The sequence below is a fragment of the Oryza sativa genome, chromosome 7, assembly GCF_034140825.1.
Source record: "Oryza sativa Japonica Group chromosome 7, ASM3414082v1".
Lineage (NCBI taxonomy): Eukaryota > Viridiplantae > Streptophyta > Magnoliopsida > Poales > Poaceae > Oryza > Oryza sativa.
This window is the reverse complement of record NC_089041.1, coordinates 24502601-24523438: the sequence shown is the minus strand read 5'-3', so window position 1 is coordinate 24523438 and position 20838 is coordinate 24502601. Positions and strand designations below refer to the sequence as shown.

At 46.6% G+C, this 20838-nt stretch overlaps 1 protein-coding gene across 2 annotated transcripts; it reads left to right on the top strand.

The window, feature by feature from the left end:
• Window positions 1–6068, top strand: LOC4343794 (protein IMPAIRED IN BABA-INDUCED STERILITY 1). Of its 2 annotated transcripts, XM_015791674.3 has the most exons (10): window positions 1–127; window positions 393–950; window positions 1592–1876; window positions 1980–2297; window positions 2771–2998; window positions 3560–3657; window positions 3876–3981; window positions 4105–4647; window positions 4728–4860; window positions 5508–6068. In XM_015791674.3, the coding sequence occupies exons 2-10, from the start codon at window positions 549–551 to the stop codon at window positions 5516–5518; spliced, it is 2124 nt and encodes a 707-aa protein (XP_015647160.1). In that variant the 5' UTR covers window positions 1–127; window positions 393–548; the 3' UTR covers window positions 5519–6068. The 2 variants fall into 2 exon arrangements, with proteins under 2 accessions (XP_015647160.1, XP_066168332.1); XM_066312235.1 differs by lacking the exon at window positions 5508–6068 and having other exon boundaries at window positions 4728–5024.
• Window positions 6069–20838: the final 14770 nt, after the last annotated feature.

Here is a 20838-nt window from a genome sequence, read left to right as displayed (position 1 = left end):
ACCTGCGAAAATCCTCCGGCCACGCTCCGACGAGACGAGCTCCCGCTTCCCGGCGCCGCCGCCGCCGCTCCGGCCGAATTCGGTGGCGCTCTCTTCATCTCTCCCCGCCGCTCCGGCGTGCTGAAAGGTCGTGGGTTTTGTCTCTCTTTTTTTTTTGGTTTTTTTTTTCTTTTTCGATTGCTGTCACCACCACCACCACCACGGGTGTCTCGCGATCACGGCTCCGCCGCGTGCGCTCGCTGGCGACGACGAGGAGGAGGAGAGTGTCGCCGTCTCGATCTGCCGACGCCGGTGGTGGCGGTGGTGGTGGTGGTGGTGGTCGCGTCGTGTTCTTCACGGCTTCGCTGATGGCGTCTCGCGTCTAAATCGCGCCATTTATTTTTGGTCTTCAGGTCAATCTCGTCGACTGCTGCTGCTCGTGCTTGACCTCCGCCGTGCTCGGCTTGCCCCGTGACGACGAAGGAGAGGGAGACGGAGACGGAGACGGAGACCTGAGTCCAATGGCGGAGTGAGAGCTTTGGTGGTGGTGGTGGTGGTGCGCCGCCGCGATGGGCTGCGTCGCGTCGAAGAACGCGGTGTCGGTGACGCCGGCGGCCGACTCGTCGGGGGCGCTGCGGGAGAGGAGCCTGCCGCGGGCGCCGGAGGCCGCGGCGACGGTGGTGTCCGTCACCGCGTCCTCCCTGCGCTGCTCCTCGGCTGCGGCGGCGGGTAGGAGGTCGGAGAAGAAGAGGGACGAGGCGGCGGTGGCGGCGGCGGGGGAGGAGCCGTCGGAGAAGGCCGTCATCGCGGCGGCGACCGCGTCCCGGAGCTTCCGGCTGCGGAGCCTCCGCCGGAGCCTGGAGGGGGAGCAGGTGGCCGCCGGGTGGCCGCCGTGGCTCAGCGCCGTCGCCGGGGAGGCCATCCAGGGGTGGATCCCTCTCAAGGCTGACTCCTTCGAGAAGCTGGAGAAGGTACTTGGATTCAATTCCAATAGCTCGTCGGTCATTTTCCGTTGCAATTCTTTTAATTTTTTTCAGGCGTGTCAATTTTTAGATGGAGGATGGCTGTTAAGCTTGTTAAATTTCTGTGGATTGGTTGGCATCTTGCAAGAATCTCATACTGCAGCGTATTAGTTGGAAGTACTTTGTTTGGTGATGGATTATGACATGCCGAATAAACTAGTACTAATATGCAATTATCAAGAGGATAAAGGGGAGAATTTGGGGGGTTTGGTGCCTCCTCCTTTGAAGCAGCACAAATTTTAGTTTTCTCTGTTGTTCATACGGTTTCCTGGTTGGAAATTAAATCTTGCTGTATCATTTCGTCTATCTGATCATCATCATGGGCAATTCTAACTGGGAGAAGAACAGGATTGCTATTGTACCAGTTTATGTTTACATGGCCACTGAATGAGTGGGATACATGCATAATTTGTAAACTAACCATTCACCCTTGTATGCAGCTATGAATTTGCCAAAAAAATATTGTATGTCTTGTTATGCACACTTTGTGTTTGAGTTTTTTTTCCCTTTCTAGTTATGCAAGTTCAATTTCTTTAGCTGTATGCTCTCCTTAGGGTCTGACAATACTCTTTCTTGCACTGTATGTGTAGGTTGGGCAAGGCACCTATAGCAGTGTATTTAGGGCACGGGAACTTGATACTGGAAAGATTGTCGCCTTGAAGAAGGTGCGGTTTGACAATTTTGAGCCAGAAAGTGTTAGATTCATGGCAAGGGAGATACAAATATTGAGAAGGCTCGATCATCCAAATGTTATGAAGCTAGAAGGTTTGATTACTTCTCGGCTATCATGCAGTCTCTATCTAGTATTTGAATACATGGAGCATGATCTTGCTGGACTTTCTTCCTCCCCTGACATCAAGTTTAGTGAAGCACAGGTATGTCCTTGTTGACTAAACTGTGCTTACTGAGAATCCCTTCATAACAGATTGGCATTCATTGTGCTGACCTGACTTTTTCTCTGGTTGTCTCCTATTGCAGGTCAAGTGCTACATGAACCAGTTACTGTCAGGACTGGAGCATTGCCATTCACGTCGTATTGTACATCGCGACATCAAGGGTGCCAATCTCCTTGTGAATAATGAAGGGGTTCTAAAAATAGCTGATTTTGGCCTTGCTAATTACTTTGACCCCAACAAAAACCATCCGCTGACCAGCCGTGTCGTTACTCTGTGGTATCGACCACCTGAACTGCTACTAGGTTCAACTCACTATGATGCAGCTGTTGATTTGTGGAGTGCTGGGTGTGTATTTGCTGAAATGTTCCGTGGGAAACCTATCCTGCAGGGAAGAACTGAGGTAATTATTTGAGTTGTATTAACTTCTAGAGTCCATAGGTAACAAAATGTATTATGCTATAAAGGCCATTGAGATTTAAACTTCATGCTCCCGTATATTTTATGTATGAATTGATTTCTTTGCAAGCAGCTGACTTTTCAGCCTGTTAGGGCACCGTTGATGCCTTGTTTGAGCATCATGATTATGTCAAGTGCTAAATACTGGATATTGAGATTATAAATTAACGTAATATTCTGTACTGGACATCTTTTGACTGGTATGTTCAACATGAGGATGAGAAATAGGGGAATGTATTGACAACTGCTGGCATTCATAGATGCTATAAAAGTGTTTCTGGCTATAATTTCAATGGGCTATTTTCTGTTAGTGCAGCTTGTTTTATGCTTTAGTTATGCAACCCTATATAACCTAGTTATCAAAATCCCTGAGTAATATCATGCTGCATATAGTCTCACATCTCTTGGTTTTTACAGGTGGAGCAACTGCATAAGATTTTTAAGCTATGTGGTTCCCCTGCTGATGAGTACTGGAAGAAGTCAAAGTTGCCTCATGCGACAATATTCAAACCACATTGTCCTTATCAAAGTACCCTTCAAGATGTTTTTAAAGAAATGCCAGCAAATGCATTGAGATTACTAGAAACTCTTCTATCAGTGGAGCCCTACAAACGTGGTACTGCATCTGCTGCTCTTACATCTGAGGTAAGATTGGACCATCTGGTATCCTATATAAGTATTGTATTATTTAAGGATAAAAAGGTCATATATTTGGAAGTCAGTCTTTCTATTGTTGGTTCGTTGTAAATTTATTGCTGAAACTATATCCTGCCAGTTTATTTTGCTATGCATCACCATGTAATACTATTCTACACTCCCTACTTCTATGAAATTGCAAGTGTAGAGAAGATGTTCAAGCTATTGTAGCATTACTAAGTTATTGTCAGTATAACTAGCATTTAGTTTGGCTATAAGTTCTCATTTTAGTGTGGGCTATAGTAAGTGCTCTTGTCCCTGACATATAGTACCAATGTGTTGTACTGTTGTCCATTGTCTCACCACTAAGAATTAGCAAAGAACTCAGGTGCAGAGGCCTGGCATGTTCATGGTAACTCTTTCAAACTTCCAATTGACTACTACACAGTACACATAACATGTGTAATGAAACATGGTCATTAATCATTTTTGTATGTATTGTGAAAGTTTAAATGATCATATTGAATCAAACTGCTAAAAAATGCATGACCTTGTTGTGTACTGAAACAGTTTTTCAAGACAAAGCCTTACGCATGTGATCCCTCAAGCCTGCCGAAGTATGCACCCAACAAGGAGATGGATGCAAAATTACGAGAAGATTCACACAGGTGGGTGTGTTAAATGTGGAATCATTGTTTAATATGGAAAGGAATTAGAAACTTAGAATCACTTAGTTCAAGTATTATTTTCATAACTTGAAAATGTTTTGTAGAGAGGAGCTCCCAACAGTGTATAATTAAGTTGGTATCAATACAAATGATAGCCGGAAGTTCACTGCTTGTTTGTGCACTGCATAATAATCTTATTTTTTGCTTTTATGTTCCAGACGAAAGGCTAGCAGAGGTCATGGGCCAGAAGCATCAAGGAAATCAAGGCTCAGCAGAGCTGCAAGAGAAACAACTACAGTTAATAAGCAAACTGATGGCAAAGAGGTAGATTTTTTTTCTTGTATGAGCCAACCAGGGGCATGCGCCAACTTGGCAGTCTGGTTGAAGATTTTTAATTGCTGCCATTATTATTCATTAAATCTCTTCTGGCTTCCTTTCTTGGTTCAGGAGTCCAAAACTAAAGCAAATGGAACCAAGGACAACTCAATATTGGATCGTACAAAGGTAAATGGTGATGCTAGGTTATTTTCAGACATACAGCCAGTTTCAGTGGCCCAAGTCAAAGAAAGGTCTCGCCATGTTAAGAATGATTCACGAGAAGAGATCCCTTTCTCTGGACCATTGATTGTTTCATCATCTAGTGGCTTTGCTTGGGCTAAAAAACCACCAGAAGATCGTTCATTCGCTAGATCTCGGACCAAATCTAGTTCAAGGGGCCAATTTACTGCTGAGTTAGATCAGGACAATAAGATGCCAGCTAAAGAGAACCAGAACCTCGGCTTGAAGGAACAACCTAACAGAGACATGCATATAGCACGTGCCAACTCCAAAGTTCGAGAGCCTCATGATGCAGCAAAGCGTGCCGTTCTGAAGAAATGGTCACAGTTAGGACGTCCAGATTCCTTTGATTCTTACGACACTTACCACTCTCAGAATTTTTCTAATGCAATGTATCTTGGGGATACCCTCTCGTCAAAAAACAGCATCAAGGTGAAGCATTTACATATTTGATAGTTTCTGCTTCATTGGTGTTAGCAAAGTTGTAAACAGTGTGTTGTTTAAACCTTTAGGGTGATCATGATCAAGGAGAGAGGGTTGAATATTCTGGCCCTTTGTTATCTCAGTCACACAAGGTTGATGAACTATTAGAGAAACATGAGCGCCACATCCGGCAAGTAGTTCGGAAATCATGGTTCAGTAGAGGTAATTTTGATTCATATTCAGTACATACTTTTCTGCATTGATGTTTGACTTTTGGCGTACCTTAGAAAATCTACTTTATTCCCTTCCTCTTCTTTCCTTTTTTTTTTCCGATTCTCTTGAATTTGGCATTTTTTGGAATGTCGGCTACAGGAGTCTGTTTACTCAAATGCAAATTCATATTATGAATTTTTATGTGTTGCAATTTAGAGTATGCTGGAAAGCAATTCTACTTAGCCATTTTACTAGCCTTAACCACATCAGGAATTATGTGAATATGAAGTTGTACAAATGTTTTCATGATTGTTTGACAATTTATTTGAGCTGCACTACAATAACAGATGAATTTGAGGAAAGATAAGACAACTACTTCCTCCGTTTCACAATGTAAGTCATTCTAGCATTTCTCACATTCATATCGATGTTAATGAATCTAGATAGATATATATGTCTAGATTCATTAACATTAATATGAATGTGGGAAATGCTAGAATGACTTACATTGTGAAACGGAGGGAGTACCTATCAACCGTTTTGGAACCATTCTAGTTCTAGGATGACAAAGTGAAGACATTTCCCGTTGTTGGTTCTATTTGTTGCTCTGAAAAAATGTATGAATTGCATTTGATGATTGCTTATTATGATAACAGGAAAAAAATAATACAAGTGAGGAAAAGACTGGCCATTTTTGCGTTGGAGAAGCGGCATCTAGGTATATAGCAGTGAAGGGGATATGTCAGTTTCTGGTGTCTTCTGTCAACCGGAAACTCGCCTTTGGTGGTAACATTGTTGATAAGATTAAGACCCAACTGAAAACATTATATGATTCTCATATCATAGTAAAATCAAAACTGTGCCTCGCTGCTTCTACTAGATAATAACTTGTCGCTTGTTGTAGATTCCCCAAAGACTCCTGTGTCACACCATAGAATGGAATGGTGTTTTTTTTTTTCTCCTCTCCACCTTGTGCCTAGGAATAACAGCTGACGAGAGTGGTTAATTCGAGTGATCATTGTGTTGAACCAATCAGTTATTATTTGTGTAGCTGAACCAATAACCACCACAGAATGGTGCAGTTCTTGTAAAGCTAACCTCTGTAAAAAGTAGAACAGAAAACGTATTATCCCATCGATGTATCCCTTGCTGGTGATGAACTAATGATCCAACCAGTTAATGGAAAAGATACAAAGAAAACGTATTATATTTTTGTACTTCTGATGGGATTCAACAACCTTCAGTTACCACTGAAATTGCAAGTCTTAAACCTGAATCAACTATTGTCTATTGGTCTATTGCAAGCCATGCCCTGCCTAGCTTGTAGGAACACAAGCAACCATGTAAAAGATCTAATTCATGTTCTTATCTTTTGAAACGAACATACGCATCCAATTTTGTCATGCCAAGTATGTATATGACGCACATCATTGCCATATAATCATTCATGATCAAAATCTCTACATTTTTTTCTGTCATTATTAGTGAAAATCTGATTGTTGTATGAGAGAAAATTCAGGCTGCAAATTTGCAAACAGAAAGACACAACTGATCAAAACACGCACCGGAGTTGTTCTTGTTCCTTCACCTTCTCACGACCTCCATATATGACTCGTTTCCTCCTGCATGGACAACCCTATAACGTGTGCGAAACTAATTTCTAACAATATTGTCAATAGTAAAATATTTTTTTCCAGCTAGATATACTCATGATTTTACATCTTCAATTGAACATCGTGCCATAAACCAAATATAACTAGCAAGCAACAGTGCAACACTTGTTGACACGAGATTGATTATCACTTTCAGCCACGTATGACTCGTGCTTCCTGCACACGTCGCGCCTATGGCTTCTCCCGCAAGCATAAAATGAACATAGACGAGTAGGAAATACCACCACTCCTACAAACATAGAAAGGAAGTTTGGCCACGCATATATAAATTAGATTACCTTTGCGTATTTGTAAATTGTAAATTAAAGGTTCAGAAATTTTATTTTATTTATCTTGTAAAGGATGTGCAGTAATGACGTTTATTGTACTGCAAAGGTACATAAATTTTGTATAACAAGACCACCCCCGTTCCATATTATAAGGCACTTTGACTTTTTTCTAATCATACTTATTTAAGTTTGACTATGTTCATAGAACAATTTAACAATGTTCATAGAACAATTTAACAATATTTATAAGATCAAATTAGTGTAAGTAAAACTAATATTTAATATATTTTGATAGTATGTTTGTTTCGTGTTGAAAAAGTTACTATATTTTTCTATAAATTTGGTTAAAGTTAAAAGAGTTTGACTTTAAAAAAAATGTTAAAGCGGCTTATAATAGTTACTAGAAGTACTAAACAAAGATTAATTAATGTTATTATTAACTCAACAGCAATTTAAAGGATATACCTTGGGCTTATAAAAGGATTTTTTTTAACGCAAGCAATCCTCGCCACCTTGAATTGCTGCTCATCGGCGAAGTAGGCCGCCGTGTCGACGTTAAACCAGAAGTTGTCCACTCTGCCCTATCTGTTTATCATCGACGACGACGACGACAGCTCAGTGAGGACGTCGGCACCGTATGCAGTCACTGGTGGAGAAGTGCTTTTTATCCCGGTTCGTAACCCCCTGTAGTCCCGGTTTTCTAACCGGGACTACGAATCCGGAACTAAAGATCGCTATATTTAGTCCCGGTTCAAATAACAGGGACTAAAAATCGATCTTTAGACATCAACCGGGACTAAAGATATTTTTTCTTTTTTTTATGTTTTTAATATTGAATATTGATTTCACACCATCCCCTCCCATATCCAAATCATCACATATCTCAGAACATCTCCAAATCCTCAAATCCTCAAACAAATCATCTCCAAATACATCACAAACTCTTAAAAAAATTACATCACAGGGTTCTAAAAAATTCATCACAGATTCACATCTCACACAAAAATACATCACTGTCGGTGACATGGGGCCGGGGGTATCGTGATTAGAGGCTTGGGTAGCAGCGGTCACCCACGTGGCCTGACCCCCTCGAGGGGGTCGGGCCCGAGGGTGACGTGGCCACCCCTCCCTCTGTCTTCCCGAGGGGTCGGGCCGCTCCCGTTTCGGCCCCGAGGGCTGGGGCGCCCCCGTTTCGGCCCCGAGGGCTGAGGCGCCCCGACCCCCTGTGGTTTTGGCGCCACGTGTGTGGGTTAGGTGAGCACAGCGGGGCTCACCTAACCGCATTTATAGCAGGTTGGACGAGCGCGCCACGCCGCATTTAATGCGGCGCAGCGCACGCTTATCCGGTCCGTGACCGGTCGCGGTGTGTGACCGGTCACAGACCGGTCAGATCGCGGGTTAGGTGGCAACAGGCGGCCTGTCACACGCCTCGCCCCGTCCCGTCGGAATGATGAGAGCTTCCTGGCTCTCGTCCCTAGCCGGAGCCGGCGTGCTAACTCCTGGAGTTGGTATGTCAGTCCCGGTCAGATCCATTCCAGGCTTCAGCGCAAGTATGGCAAGGAAGTCGATGGCCATTAAATGAAGGTTGAAATGGGCGTCCACCGGAAAAGCGGGCGAGCGGGGCAGGAGGCGTGTGCTCTGCTTGTCAGAGGTCATTTCCGACTGTAGACTAGCCCTCATTGTAAAAAGCGTGTTTCCCTTCTTAGGCAGCTAGAGGCCCATGTGTTGACCCCTGACCAGATAAAAAGGAGGCCCAGGCCTAGGAGAAAGGGGGTTTTTTTGGGGACTCTGGGGAAGGGGTTCTAGAGCCTGGACTCACTCTCGCTCTCCGGTTCTTTGTATTCCTTCACACACAGATCCACCAGAACACAGGAGTAGGGTGTTACGCTTCTCAGCGGCCCGAACCTGTCTACGTCGCCCGTGTCTTGTGCACTTCCTCTCCCGCTGACGTTCCTCAGATCGAGGGCGAAGAACCTCACTTAGCGCCCCCGGCCGAACCGGCAAAGGGGGGCCTGCGTGGTCTCCCGGTGAGGAGCCCCACGCTCCGTCAATCACATATTCACATCTTAAAAAAAGAAAAAAAATCCGGCCGGCGGCTACTGCCGCCTCCCCTCCTCCCCTCCGCGCCGGTCGCCGCCGCGCGGCCCCCCGCGCCGCCGCGCCGGCCGCCCACCGCAGCCGCCGCGCGGCCCCCCGCGCCGGCTGGCCGCCGCCGCCGCGGCGCCGGCCGCCTGCACGCTACTGCACTGTGGGTGAAGGAAAAAAGGAAGGAGAGGAGGGGAGTTAGAGATAAGGAAAGAGATAAGAAGTTAGAGAGGAAAAAAAAGAGATAGAGGGAGGAGTTTGTTGTGTGGACGGGAAAAGAGGATCGGTACTAGGGATTATATAGTGTGTTTTGATTTTTATTCCCGGTTAGTAACACTAACCGGGACTAAAAATAAGTTTTTAGTCAGATCCTAGGGCCCTGACACGGCCTGACATGGAATCAATCGGGACTAAAAATGAACTTTAGTTCCGGTTGGAGTTACCAACCGGGACTAAAGATGATTTTTAGTCTCGGTTAGTAACAATAACCGGGACTAAAGATCTTCCTCTTATTAACTGAGACTAAAAATTTTTTAGTCCCGGTTTTTAATGTAACCGGGACTATTATGGATTTGGGTCGACCAACCAAAGTGTCGAAACTTGATTTCGGCAATAATAAAACGGGGTAGCGCACGAGACCTAAAAGTGGATGGATGCGGAGACAAAGGATTTAGACAGGTTCAGGCCCTCTCAATGAGAGGTAATACCCTACTCCTGTTTGGGGATTTGAATCCGCCGAGTGTGTATTGATCTGACGATCAGGTTGTCTCATCATGCCCCTAGAGGGGCTCCCTGCCCTCCTTATATAGGTTGGGGGGCAGGGTTACAAGATAGAAACCTTAACCAATACGGTATCGGTTTCCTAAATCTACTTTACAATCTTATCAAACCAGGACTTTAGGCCGTTCCATAATATACAGGGAAACGTAATACCCAAGTCATGATCTGTTACATATTTCATATATATATATATATAAGTTATCCCCTATAACTAGTCGGATAACCATGCCGTGTGGGTATGGGGTACCCATAATCTCCACAGTAGCCCCTGAGACCTTCACAGTCGAAAAGATAATCTTCTCTCGAACCAGATTACTCCAAAGCCGAGTGCTTCAATCATCTTTGTCATGGTCTCCCGAGTACTTTTACCAAATCTGAAGACTGTGGAGGGCTGGAAAATAAAGTCAGGTGCACCGACTAGATGCACCTAATAGGTGTAGCCCCCGACAATGTGGTTAATTGAACAAACCAAGCATATAGTCAAGGAATAAATAATCCAACCAACCGAGTGGTTTTGATAATCGTAATCAACCAAGTGACTTGATATCAATATATAGCATATGCGGTGTGAATCCTCCAAATAAAATGATCCGAGTGATATACCAACTGCTTTGTAAAATATGATGAGTGATATAGCAAAATAGCTATAAAGAAGCTTGTATATTGTGAATAAAGAAATTTTCCAAAGTATTGGGCATACGCCATGCGCACACTGCTTTAACAGATGTGCTTAAGTCCCTAGAAGACACATGGTTTCACCACACCTGGAAATATATGGCATATGTGGTGTAAAATCCGAGTAAATAAACTCATAAAGGATTTACCAACCGCCTAGAAAATGACCACAATATATAATCAGCCTAAGCCATAATATTGGTCAATAAAAATGCACACTTACGTGGCGAAAAGCAATGATATTGTATCCAATCAATTGCTTAAAAACCCAAACAGCACCTTGACTTATATATAAAAAAGTCAGCGGGACAGCTATATAAAGCTTTACTGTTTGACACCTTTTAAGATGCATTGTACCAACTCCTAAAAAGTTAAGTAACTGCGGTATAAAAGGATTTTAAGATATTGGGCACTTGATCACGCGCACTTTGGCCTAAGCAAAAAGTGCCTAAGTCCCTAAAAGAACGTGACAGGCCACACCTGAAAATATGGGCTGCAGACATATTAGGCCTAGGCCAAAAAATATGCCTTCGACACCCTTTAAAGGATGACGCATGTGACATGCTCCCGAGTAACAAATCTTCTGGGTAATATAGACCAAGTGTAGCTCATATGAATAGCTTCTGATCTGAATGATTATCCCTTATGGGATACTCCAAAATAAATATAATAATTGAATCCCGACTGGCGCAAGTATTCAATTGATAACCCTTACGGGGAATAATAAATAGTCCAGTCTTTGAGCATATAAAATAGACCCATGATCATGAATTCATGTTGCATGTATCCGGAGCAAGTCCAAATTGAAGATATAATACTTGTATTTGAGCTAGTAAGCCCCTGAGCACGTAGTCACAATTGTTCATTGATGGTAGCTGACGCAGTTGGCATAGAGACAAGACAACCAATATAGAGAGAATATTGCCCACCAGAGGTGGCAAAAATATTGATGGTAGTGAAGATAGTGATACCAATCAAAAGTACTGAAGTCGCATAACCATGGAAGCGAAGAAACCAGTCAGCGACAGACAGATCAAATGATGAAGATAACGATGTCGGTGATCCAGTCAATAGCAGTGTAACAACCAATGATAATGACAAAGACGCTCATCAGCATTTGCATAGTAGGTCAACCGTGAAGGTGAAATAATAAGTCGGTGAAGACATAATCATCCATTAGCAACAGCGGAGATGTCAGGGCCGATGAAGCAAAGGTGCTGGTGATGATGTCAGTGACAATAATCCATCAAATTAATGTTATAGCTGTTGTAGATGCTTCACTTGGAGGAGAGTTGATGCTGTTGTCCAACTCGTCTAAACCAAAATATTTGATGTTGTTGAAGTAGAATGTCTGCTCCGAAGCAAAGATGAAGATAATGACTCCTGGAGTTGACTCGTGGGTTGATGAATTGATTTCTTCAGCTTGACATAAAATTTGTCAAATTTTGAGCCTTGTATTTGTGTAGCCCCCGACTCTTTGATTAGTTGGGAAACAACTGAACATAGAGTCGAGACTGTAGCTTCTTGTTGTCGAATAGTCATTGCTTGATTGAAGATATGTGTTGAAGATGTCCAAGTAGAAATCCTGAATATTGAAGAGCCACTTGTTGTAGTAAAATAACACGGCATCGCATGCCGAGATGTCGAGGTTTACAAAGACGTCGTGGTTGGTGAAGTAGCAAAACTTGCGAAGTAACACCAATAGAGTTTGCCGGTGCCGAAGATAATAAAGATGAAGTCGCTCCACCATGATGACAAAGTTGTGTTGCCGTGATGAAGTGAACCGGTAATGAAAACGCGCAGTTGTGAAGATAAAAGCACCAGTCGGCGGCGGCATAACACAAGTCGGCGGCGGAAGACGATGATGTCCATCAGTAGTGGTAGCTGTATAAACCAGATGTAGAGGCGAGGGCACTAGTCAGCAGCAGACGAGACGACCGGCGATGAAGATGGTAAGGCCAATCAACACGATGCCTATTAGTAGTGACGGTGATGTAGCCAGCCGTGAAGAAGATAGCATCAGTTGGCGTTATAACAGGCCAGCCGTGCAGGCGGTGACACCAGTCAGCGGCGGATGCGGCGGCCGGTCGGTGAAAGCGTAGACGCCCAACAACGGCAGCATAAAGGCCAGCCGTGCAGGCGGAAACACCAGTCGGCGGCGGTCGAGGCGGCCGGTCGATGAAGACGTAGACGCCCAACAACGGCGGCATAAAGGCCAGCCGTGCAGGCGGAAACACCAGTCGGCGGCGGTCGAGGCGGCCGGTCGGTGAAGACGTAGACGCCCAACAACGGCGGCATAAAGGCCAGCCGTGCAGGCGGAAGCACCAGTCGGCGGCGGACGAGGCGGCCGGTCGGTGAAGACGTAGACGCCCAACAACGGCAGCATAATAGGCCAGCCGTGCAGGCGGAAACACCAGTCGGCGGCGGTCGAGGCGGCCGGTCGGTGAAGACGTAGACGCCCAACAACGGCGGCATAAAGGCCAGCCGTGCAGGCGGAAGCACCAGTCGGCGGCGGACGAGGCGGCCGGTCGGTGAAGACGTAGACGCCCAACAACGGCAGCATAATAGGCCAGCCGTGCAGGCGGAAACACCAGTCGGCAGCGGCGAAGGCAAGCCGGTCGGTAAAGACGTAGACGCCCAACAACGGCGGCATAAAGGCCAGCCGTGCAGGCGGAAACACCAGTCGGCGGCGGCGAAGGCAAGCCAGTCGGTGAAGACGTAGACGCCCAACAACGGCGGCATTAAAGGCCAGCCGTGCAGGCGGAAACACCAGTCGGCAGCGGCGAAGGCAAGCCGGTCGGTAAAGACGTAGACGCCCAACAACGGCGGCATAAAGGCCAGCCGTGCAGGCGGAAACACCAGTCGGCGGCGGCGAAGGCAAGCCAGTCGGTGAAGACGTAGACGCCCAACAACGGCGGCATTAAAGGCCAGCCGTGCAGGCGGAAACACCAATCGGCGGCGGCGAAGGCAAGCCGGTCGGTGAAGACGTAGACGCCCAACAACGGCGGCATAATAAGTCAGCCGTGCAGGCGGAAGCACCAGTCGGCGGCAGACGAGGCGACCGGTTGGTGATGTTCTGACTGATCCATTCCTGGAGCGTAAGAGATAAGCTTAAAGCCATGAATCCCTTTTATGCATATCTGGATCTGGATCCTGCAGAACAAACATATAGGATGAGTAGTATCTGATATAAATATAATACTCGAGAAAAAATCAAGTATTTTAAAATATTGATAAATATGTATTTCTCCTCTTGTCAATTTTGATTTCCCCGAGCAGATGACTCTGTACGTTTAAACACTCTGTCCGACTAGTCATAGCCCCCAAGCATCGGGAGTCGGCCTAGGCATTTCCCAAACATGCATATGAGTGACATGAGTTCGTCATTAATGGAACAAAGTTTCACGGATCAGAATTTACTACTTAGGTACTTTTGCAATTATTAAGAGCAGAAAATAAATTTATCTCATCTCTATGCTTTTGATTTATTCCGAATAATACTTAGCACCTTGCGTTACTCGGTCCATCCAACGAGCCCCCGGGTGCTAGGAATCGGCCCAAAGGCAACCATCCATTGGCAAACCAAACGGAAAGCATAGGAAGATAGAACTCCATAACTCGATAGGTACTTTTGTACTCAGATTATGTCGCAAGCAATCAAGATAAATATTATAAAAAATATGATATAACATCTGTAGCCCCCGACTCACTACTCAATAGAAGACCAATTGGTGTAGTGAGGCAGAGGAAAAGGAAAAATATCATATAAAGAATAAAATAAATGATGACTTAGCTTTGTAATATTCCCCTTGGTGATGGCAGAAGTGGCCAATGTGGGAACAAAGTCGTCCATCAATAACAATGAAGACACCAGTCGGCGGCGACGGAGGCAGGCCGGCGGTGAAGTCGTAGACGCCCAACAGCGGCAGCATAATAGACCAGCCGTGTAGGCGGAGGCACCACTCGGCGGCGACGGAGGCAGGCTGGCGGTGAAGTCGTAGACGCCCAACAGCGGCGGCATAATAGACCAGCCGTGTAGGCAGAGACACCAGTCGGCGGCGGCGAAGGCCAGCTGGCGGTGAAGTCGTAGACGCCCAACAGCGGCAGCATAATAGACCAGCCGTGTAGGCAGAGACACCAGTCGGCGGCGGTCGAGGCGGCCGGTCGGTGAAGACGTAGACGCCCAACAGCGGCGGCATAATAGGCCAGCCGTGTAGGCGGAGGCACCACTCGGCGGCGACGGAGGCAGGCCGGCGGTGAAGTCGTAGACGCCCAACAGCGGCGGCATAATAGGCCAGCCGTGTAGGCGGAGACACCACTCGGCGGCGACGGAGGCAGGCCGGCGGTGAAGTCGTAGACGCCCAACAGCGGCGGCATAATAGGCCAGCCGTGTAGGCGGAGGCACCAATCGGCGGCGACGGAGGCAGGCCGGCGGTGAAGTCGTAGACGCCCAACAGCGGCGGCATAATAGACCAGCCGTGTAGGCGGAGGCACCACTCGGCGGCGACGGAGGCAGGCCGGCGGTGAAGTCGTAGACGCCCAACAGCGGCGGCATAATAGGCCAGCCGTGTAGGCGGAGGCACCACTCGGCGGCGACGGAGGCAGGCCGGCGGTGAAGATGACGATGCCCATCAACGGTGGTGTGACCAACCGACCGTATAGGCGGGGACACCAGTCGGCGGCGACGGAGGCAGGCCGGTGGTGAAGTCGTAGACGCCCAACAGCGGCGGCTTAATAGGCCAGCCATGCAGACGGAAACACCAGTCGGCAAGAGTAGTGCCGCGGCGTTACATGCAAACAGCAGAAAATACCAAGAGAGATTAATTCTGAGACGGAGCGGAGGAGGCGGAGGTCGCAGTCGCGGGCGGCGTTGGTGTCCATCAGCACGACGCAGGACGGCAGGAAGGCATCGGCGTGGCTGCAGCCGTCTCCTATGCATCCGATTAGATCGGTTTTGGCATGCTTCGTGTTTGTAGATCCATCTTGCAACACCATGGCATCCTCGTTGGGTAGATTGGACCAGTAGGCTTGGTGGTGGACGAGGACGACCATCAAATCCGTCGAACTGTCGTTGCCCCGTCGTTGCCGTCGTGCTGATGCGAACAAGATCAGGCAGAGAATAGCAGCGACGATTCGTCTTGTTGAAGTCGTCGGCGGCGAGGAATCAAGGAGCTCCCAAAGCGAAGACGAAGCCGGCAACTCATAAAGTTGATTCCATCGCACTCGTCGTCAGGAAACTCGGCGTTTACCCCTACCTGGCGCGCCAACTGTCGAAACTTGATTTCGGCAATAATAAAACGGGGTAGCGCACGAGACCTAAAAGTGGATGGATGCGGAGACAAAGGATTTAGACAGGTTCAGGCCCTCTCAATGAGAGGTAATACCCTACTCCTGTTTGGGGATTTGAATCCGCCGAGTGTGTATTGATCTGACGATCAGGTTGTCTCATCATGCCCCTAGAGGGGCTCCCTGCCCTCCTTATATAGGTTGGGGGGCAGGGTTACAAGATAGAAACCTTAACCAATACGGTATCGGTTTCCTAAATCTACTTTACAATCTTATCAAACCAGGACTTTAGGCCGTTCCATAATATACAGGGAAACGTAATACCCAAGTCATGATCTGTTACATATTTCATATATATATATATAAGTTATCCCCTATAACTAGTCGGATAACCATGCCGTGTGGGTATGGGGTACCCATAATCTCCACACAAAGATGATTTCTCTACAGTGAGTCTCCCCTGACGACGACGAGGAAGGGACAGGGGGCTCTGCACAGGCGGCAGCGCCTGTCCTTGCTGACGAAGCGGATGTCAACGATGCACCTCGCGCAAACGCTGCGGTGGCCGCACGGGCCGATCGCCACCCACTCTAATGGCTCCGTGCACACCGCGCAGTAGCAGCGCAGCTTCGGGCTACGCCTTGGAGCTCGTTGTCGATGACGGCATGGCAGACGGCCTCGGTGCTCATGGGATTTTTTTTTTTTAACTAGGGCTGTGAGCCTGTGAGAGCCCACATTTCCATTACTAGAAACGATACGATGAGTACAAAGAGTTCAACAACAAAAACAAAAGAAAAAAAAGCCAGACCGGCGCAACACCCTTGAAGGAGCAGTGTCCTAGCAAAAGCACCTTGATTTTCCTAAAGACCTTCCCTGGCAGAGACTAGCGGAAACACAGGCTCATGGGATTGGGTGGTTAATTTGTTTCATGTGGTATATCTAGATATCGGTTGGATGGCTGCGCGGGATTAACATATTAATAATGTAGAGGCAGTAGAGAGATGAAAAAAACCTTTTAAGTTTGACTTAAAAAGAACTAGAACATATATATATAGAAACGATATATACTACTATAATAGAGTACGGTTGTATGCCGTCGTGTTTAATTTCAAGAAAGAGTACGGTTTGCTTTACGTGTGCTGTGTACAGGTACGTACGTGCATCCCGGACGCCGGGGTGAAGTCGTGAAACGTGTAACGTGTGTGCATTGCGGTCGCCTCGCGCACGGGCCGAGCAATTGGGCCGTGTAACCTAGAGGCCCAGATTGGATGGCTAGTCCAAATGGCTCCGCCCATGACAGCACGAGCAACGAAAATACTAAAATGGCAAATTACGTACTTTTATTTAAAACAAAAAATGGCAAATTACTACTAGTACTTTTTTTATGGGAAATTATTACTAGTACTGCTACTAGTAGATGTGGACTTCAGATCGATCGAATAAACGGGCCTTTCCCTCCCGATCAGAACCTAACAAACCTAACAAAACCGATATGCTTTTACTAGTAAACTCCAACCAAATAAACCGATGGCGATGATTGTGTCACACTCTCACTGTTGCATCTTGCATGGCGTTTAATTTAACAACAGTGATCTGCTGCCACTGATCTCAATCTCTCTCGGCCACGGACGCATGTGTGCCCCCGCTCGCTGGTCCGCGAGTGCGCGAGAGGCGCACGAACAGTGGGCTAATATTCCGCCTGTCGCCTAGCTAGCTATCCCTCCCCTCCCATCTCCGCGAAGAAAAAAGGTAGCGCGGCGAGGAGGACGACGCCACCGGCACGGGCGCACGCATGTGCTCTCTCTCGCCTCGCGACCTGCCCGGCTGCCGCTGCTGCGAGCCTGCGACTGCGACCGAAAAGCTGGGACGCTGACGCTCTTCCCTCTATCATTGCATCCACGCAGCAGCCAGCAGCACCCACTTTCCGATCGATCCGCATTGCAAGGCAGCTGCCGTCCGCCCTGATCTCCGTCGTCGCGCACGGTACGAGAGACGATGGTTTTACTCGACGGCAATTCGTAGCGCTCCACCCCGTTTGTCTGCCCATGCGTAGGGGTTCACACTTCTGATACCAGATCAAAAACCGCCCATAAACCGATAAAATTATAACAAATCTTGACAAAGAAAAAACTAAATTTCAGTTTGGGTTCTTTTGAACTTGACAAAAACCGAAAAACGGGGTGGTTGGTATCTTGAACTTGATCCAATAAATCTGGATATATTTCGAGTCATTCGTAGCTATTGGGATTATAAATCCTGGGTGAAAGTGGCTCCGATAGCCATCGACCAATCCGAGTGATATTTAGAAACGGACCGTACTGTTTGTCTTACGTATTGTCGAATAGTATTGGATTAATTTAGAGATAAATTCAGGTTTTTTTTCTCGCGACTGAAAATGATTACAATGATGCTGGTATCGGACGGAAACAAAAAAGCCACGGAGCGTGTATAATCCATAGCAATGTAGCTCAAAGAGAAATAAAAAGGGTTGCGACTTGCGAGTGAATGAGTGAAGTAGTGAACACGCGACTACTCAGCTGCTGTATGAATTGCAGCGAGCGACGCCCGGGAAGACGACGGGTCCAGCAATGATCGCTGTCGACCTCCGACACTCCGGATTGCACACAAAAAAAGCAACGTGGGACACTCCCCTTATCAAACTCTGCTACTGTTTCCTATACGCACGAATACTAGTATAAATCAATCATAAATTGGGCTCGAATTAATAATACGGTCACGTATCGCTGGCCTTCGCCGACTGTCTTGCAGCTGTAGTAGTTGTGTCCATCGCACGGATGCACGTACGTACGCTAGCTTAATCCCATGCTAAACAGAGTACGATCCCATGATGGAGAACTGAAATAACCATTGTACTGTTGATATTTGATAGGAGAGAGAGAAAGAGAGAGAAAGGGAAGTTTCAGGGCCATGCATTAGATTAGATCAGATTAGACTCTTCACTGTTCACCTTTTCTAACGGTCGCGATCGATAAATCAATCAGTGGTACTACTACTAATTGACGTAAAAATTAGTAATAACGTCGTTATTATTGCACGTTCTAGCTAGTCCAGGTGCTGTGCTGATGAGCGAATAATTAAGCCCCCCCTTTTTTTTATCGCGATCATTAACCGCACCGTTGAAACGACGCAGGCAGCAGAAGCAGAGTACGAGCGGTACAAGTCCAGAGTTTTTTACTACTTCATTTTTTTACTGCCGCGGATAATTCACAATTGAACGCCGTTAACTGCGAGCGTTACTGCGCTAGGCTCACATCACGGCGTTGCTGATTCATTGCATACGTGACGCTGCTTTTATGGGACGGCGAAATCGCGAAATACGCGATGCGATGGGCCGAGCGGCGTGTGCGTGTATTTTCCGCGCTTTTTATTGCCAAGTGGGTCGCGACGCCGTGCCACCGAACATACGGGATAGTACGATGGTGGGCGGCTGCCAAGTGGATATATCCGTCCATGCAGATACTCTAGGCTCCCAGCATTAGGCTAAATACAATATTACGTTATTCAGCGTATTAGCAAAATAATAACAATTTATATATAAAATTTTCTTATATGTGTTTTTAGTGATTTAAATGTTAATGCTGGAAAATAAATTACAATGAAAAAACTTTAAAATTGAGTTTGAAAATTCAAATTTTAGCAACGATAGATACTATATGGAGCAAACAATGGGAACCTTACACGAGTATTCTTCGCGAGTGAAAATTCTACAGAAAAGAACAAACTCAGAAGGAGTAGCCAGTTAGAAATATCTAACCGTTGGATCTCCTTATAGTCGAACTAGCTGGCTACCATGAACAATATCTTTTCTTTTCCCGGAGGAAAACTCCAACAACATTGCACTCCAGGCGCATCCTTTTCCGTAAAAGTGAAAAAAATAGAAAATATCCCAGTTGTTTCCCTGATGAAATGCACGCCACACGCCACATTTCTCGCTATCCACAGCTAGCGTCGCATGTTTAATTTATACTCTCTCATTCCCTAAATATTTGACACCGTTAATTTTTTTAAACATGTTTGATCGTTCGTCTTATTCAAAAATTTTTGTGAAATGTGTAAAACTATATATATACATAAAAGTATATTTAACAATAAATCAAATGATAGAAAAAGAATTAATAATTAAATTTTTTTAATAAAACGAATGGTCAAATATTTTTTAAAAAATCAACGGCGCCAAACATTTTGGATAGGAGAAAAGCAAAACAAAAGACCAGCAACAACAATATCCACGGAGACCGGTCGAACCAACCCGTCGCCGTCGCCGTCGCCGTCCCGGCCCGGCCCGGACGGACGCGTCCAACACGCTCGGGCAGACAGACACAGGCCCCCGCGGCCGTTGCCGTCGCCACGCACAGCTCCCGTCCAAGCCGCGCGCCCGTCGCTGCACGTCGCCTCGAGCGGTCGAGCTCGCTCGACTCGAGCCCACACCCGCGCGCGCGCGGCGCAACCAGTCAACCACCCACCCACGTCGCCTCGCGCGCGCGCGGTGAAGCGAAGCGAAGGCGAAGAAAACACGGGTGCGCTTTTACTGTTTTCTGCCGCGCGCGCCTCGGCAACGGTCTCGTGCACCGTGCTGATCCGCTGCCGCTGCGCCCTTTTCGCGACCGCCGCGCGGTCACTTTCGGGGGCCTCCACCACGGCTTGTCCCCAAGCGCTCGGCAAGGCCTCCGCTACGAGAGCCGTCCGTTTTTTGCTGGATGGTGATCGTGGTCGTCGGTTTGGATTACGCAGCTCTCTCTTCTTCTTCTTTTTTTTTTTTCGGTGAAGGAGTTCTTTGTATGGGTCCTTAAGTTTGTTTGTTAATTGGTTTAATTTGGGTGCACGTTTGTGATGGCGGCCGCTCACATGCTCGATGATGTCCACGAAATTGTTAGAGAAGGGAGTGTGGCCGGGGTTGTGTTTGATTTGGCAATGGGATTCATAAATGAATTGAGGTCACTCGTGAGGCGAACAAACGGCACAAACCACGCCAAGGGCAACGGATGTACGGCCCATTTTGGAATGGGTTCTTTGTGTTGGATAGGATCCAATGTACATTTTCGTCCTCTTGGTTCCTTCGCATGCTGCTACATTAATTTTTTTCTTTATTTTGTTTTTGTTTTTTTTGACATACAAGCAGATCAAGTAGCAACACTCTAGCTAGTTCGTGTAAAAGGAAAAAAAACACTCTAGCTAAGTTTATACTACCTTGTGTGTGA

Coding starts and splice junctions, on each gene's coding strand:
- LOC4343794 (XM_066312235.1), top strand. CDS start 549: ATGGGCTGCGTCGCGTCGAAGAACGCGGTGTCGGTGACGCCGGCGGCC. Junction 951..1,591: donor CCTTCGAGAAGCTGGAGAAG/GTACTTGGATTC, acceptor CTGTATGTGTAG/GTTGGGCAAGGCACCTATAG. Junction 4,648..4,727: donor CGTCAAAAAACAGCATCAAG/GTGAAGCATTTA, acceptor TTAAACCTTTAG/GGTGATCATGATCAAGGAGA.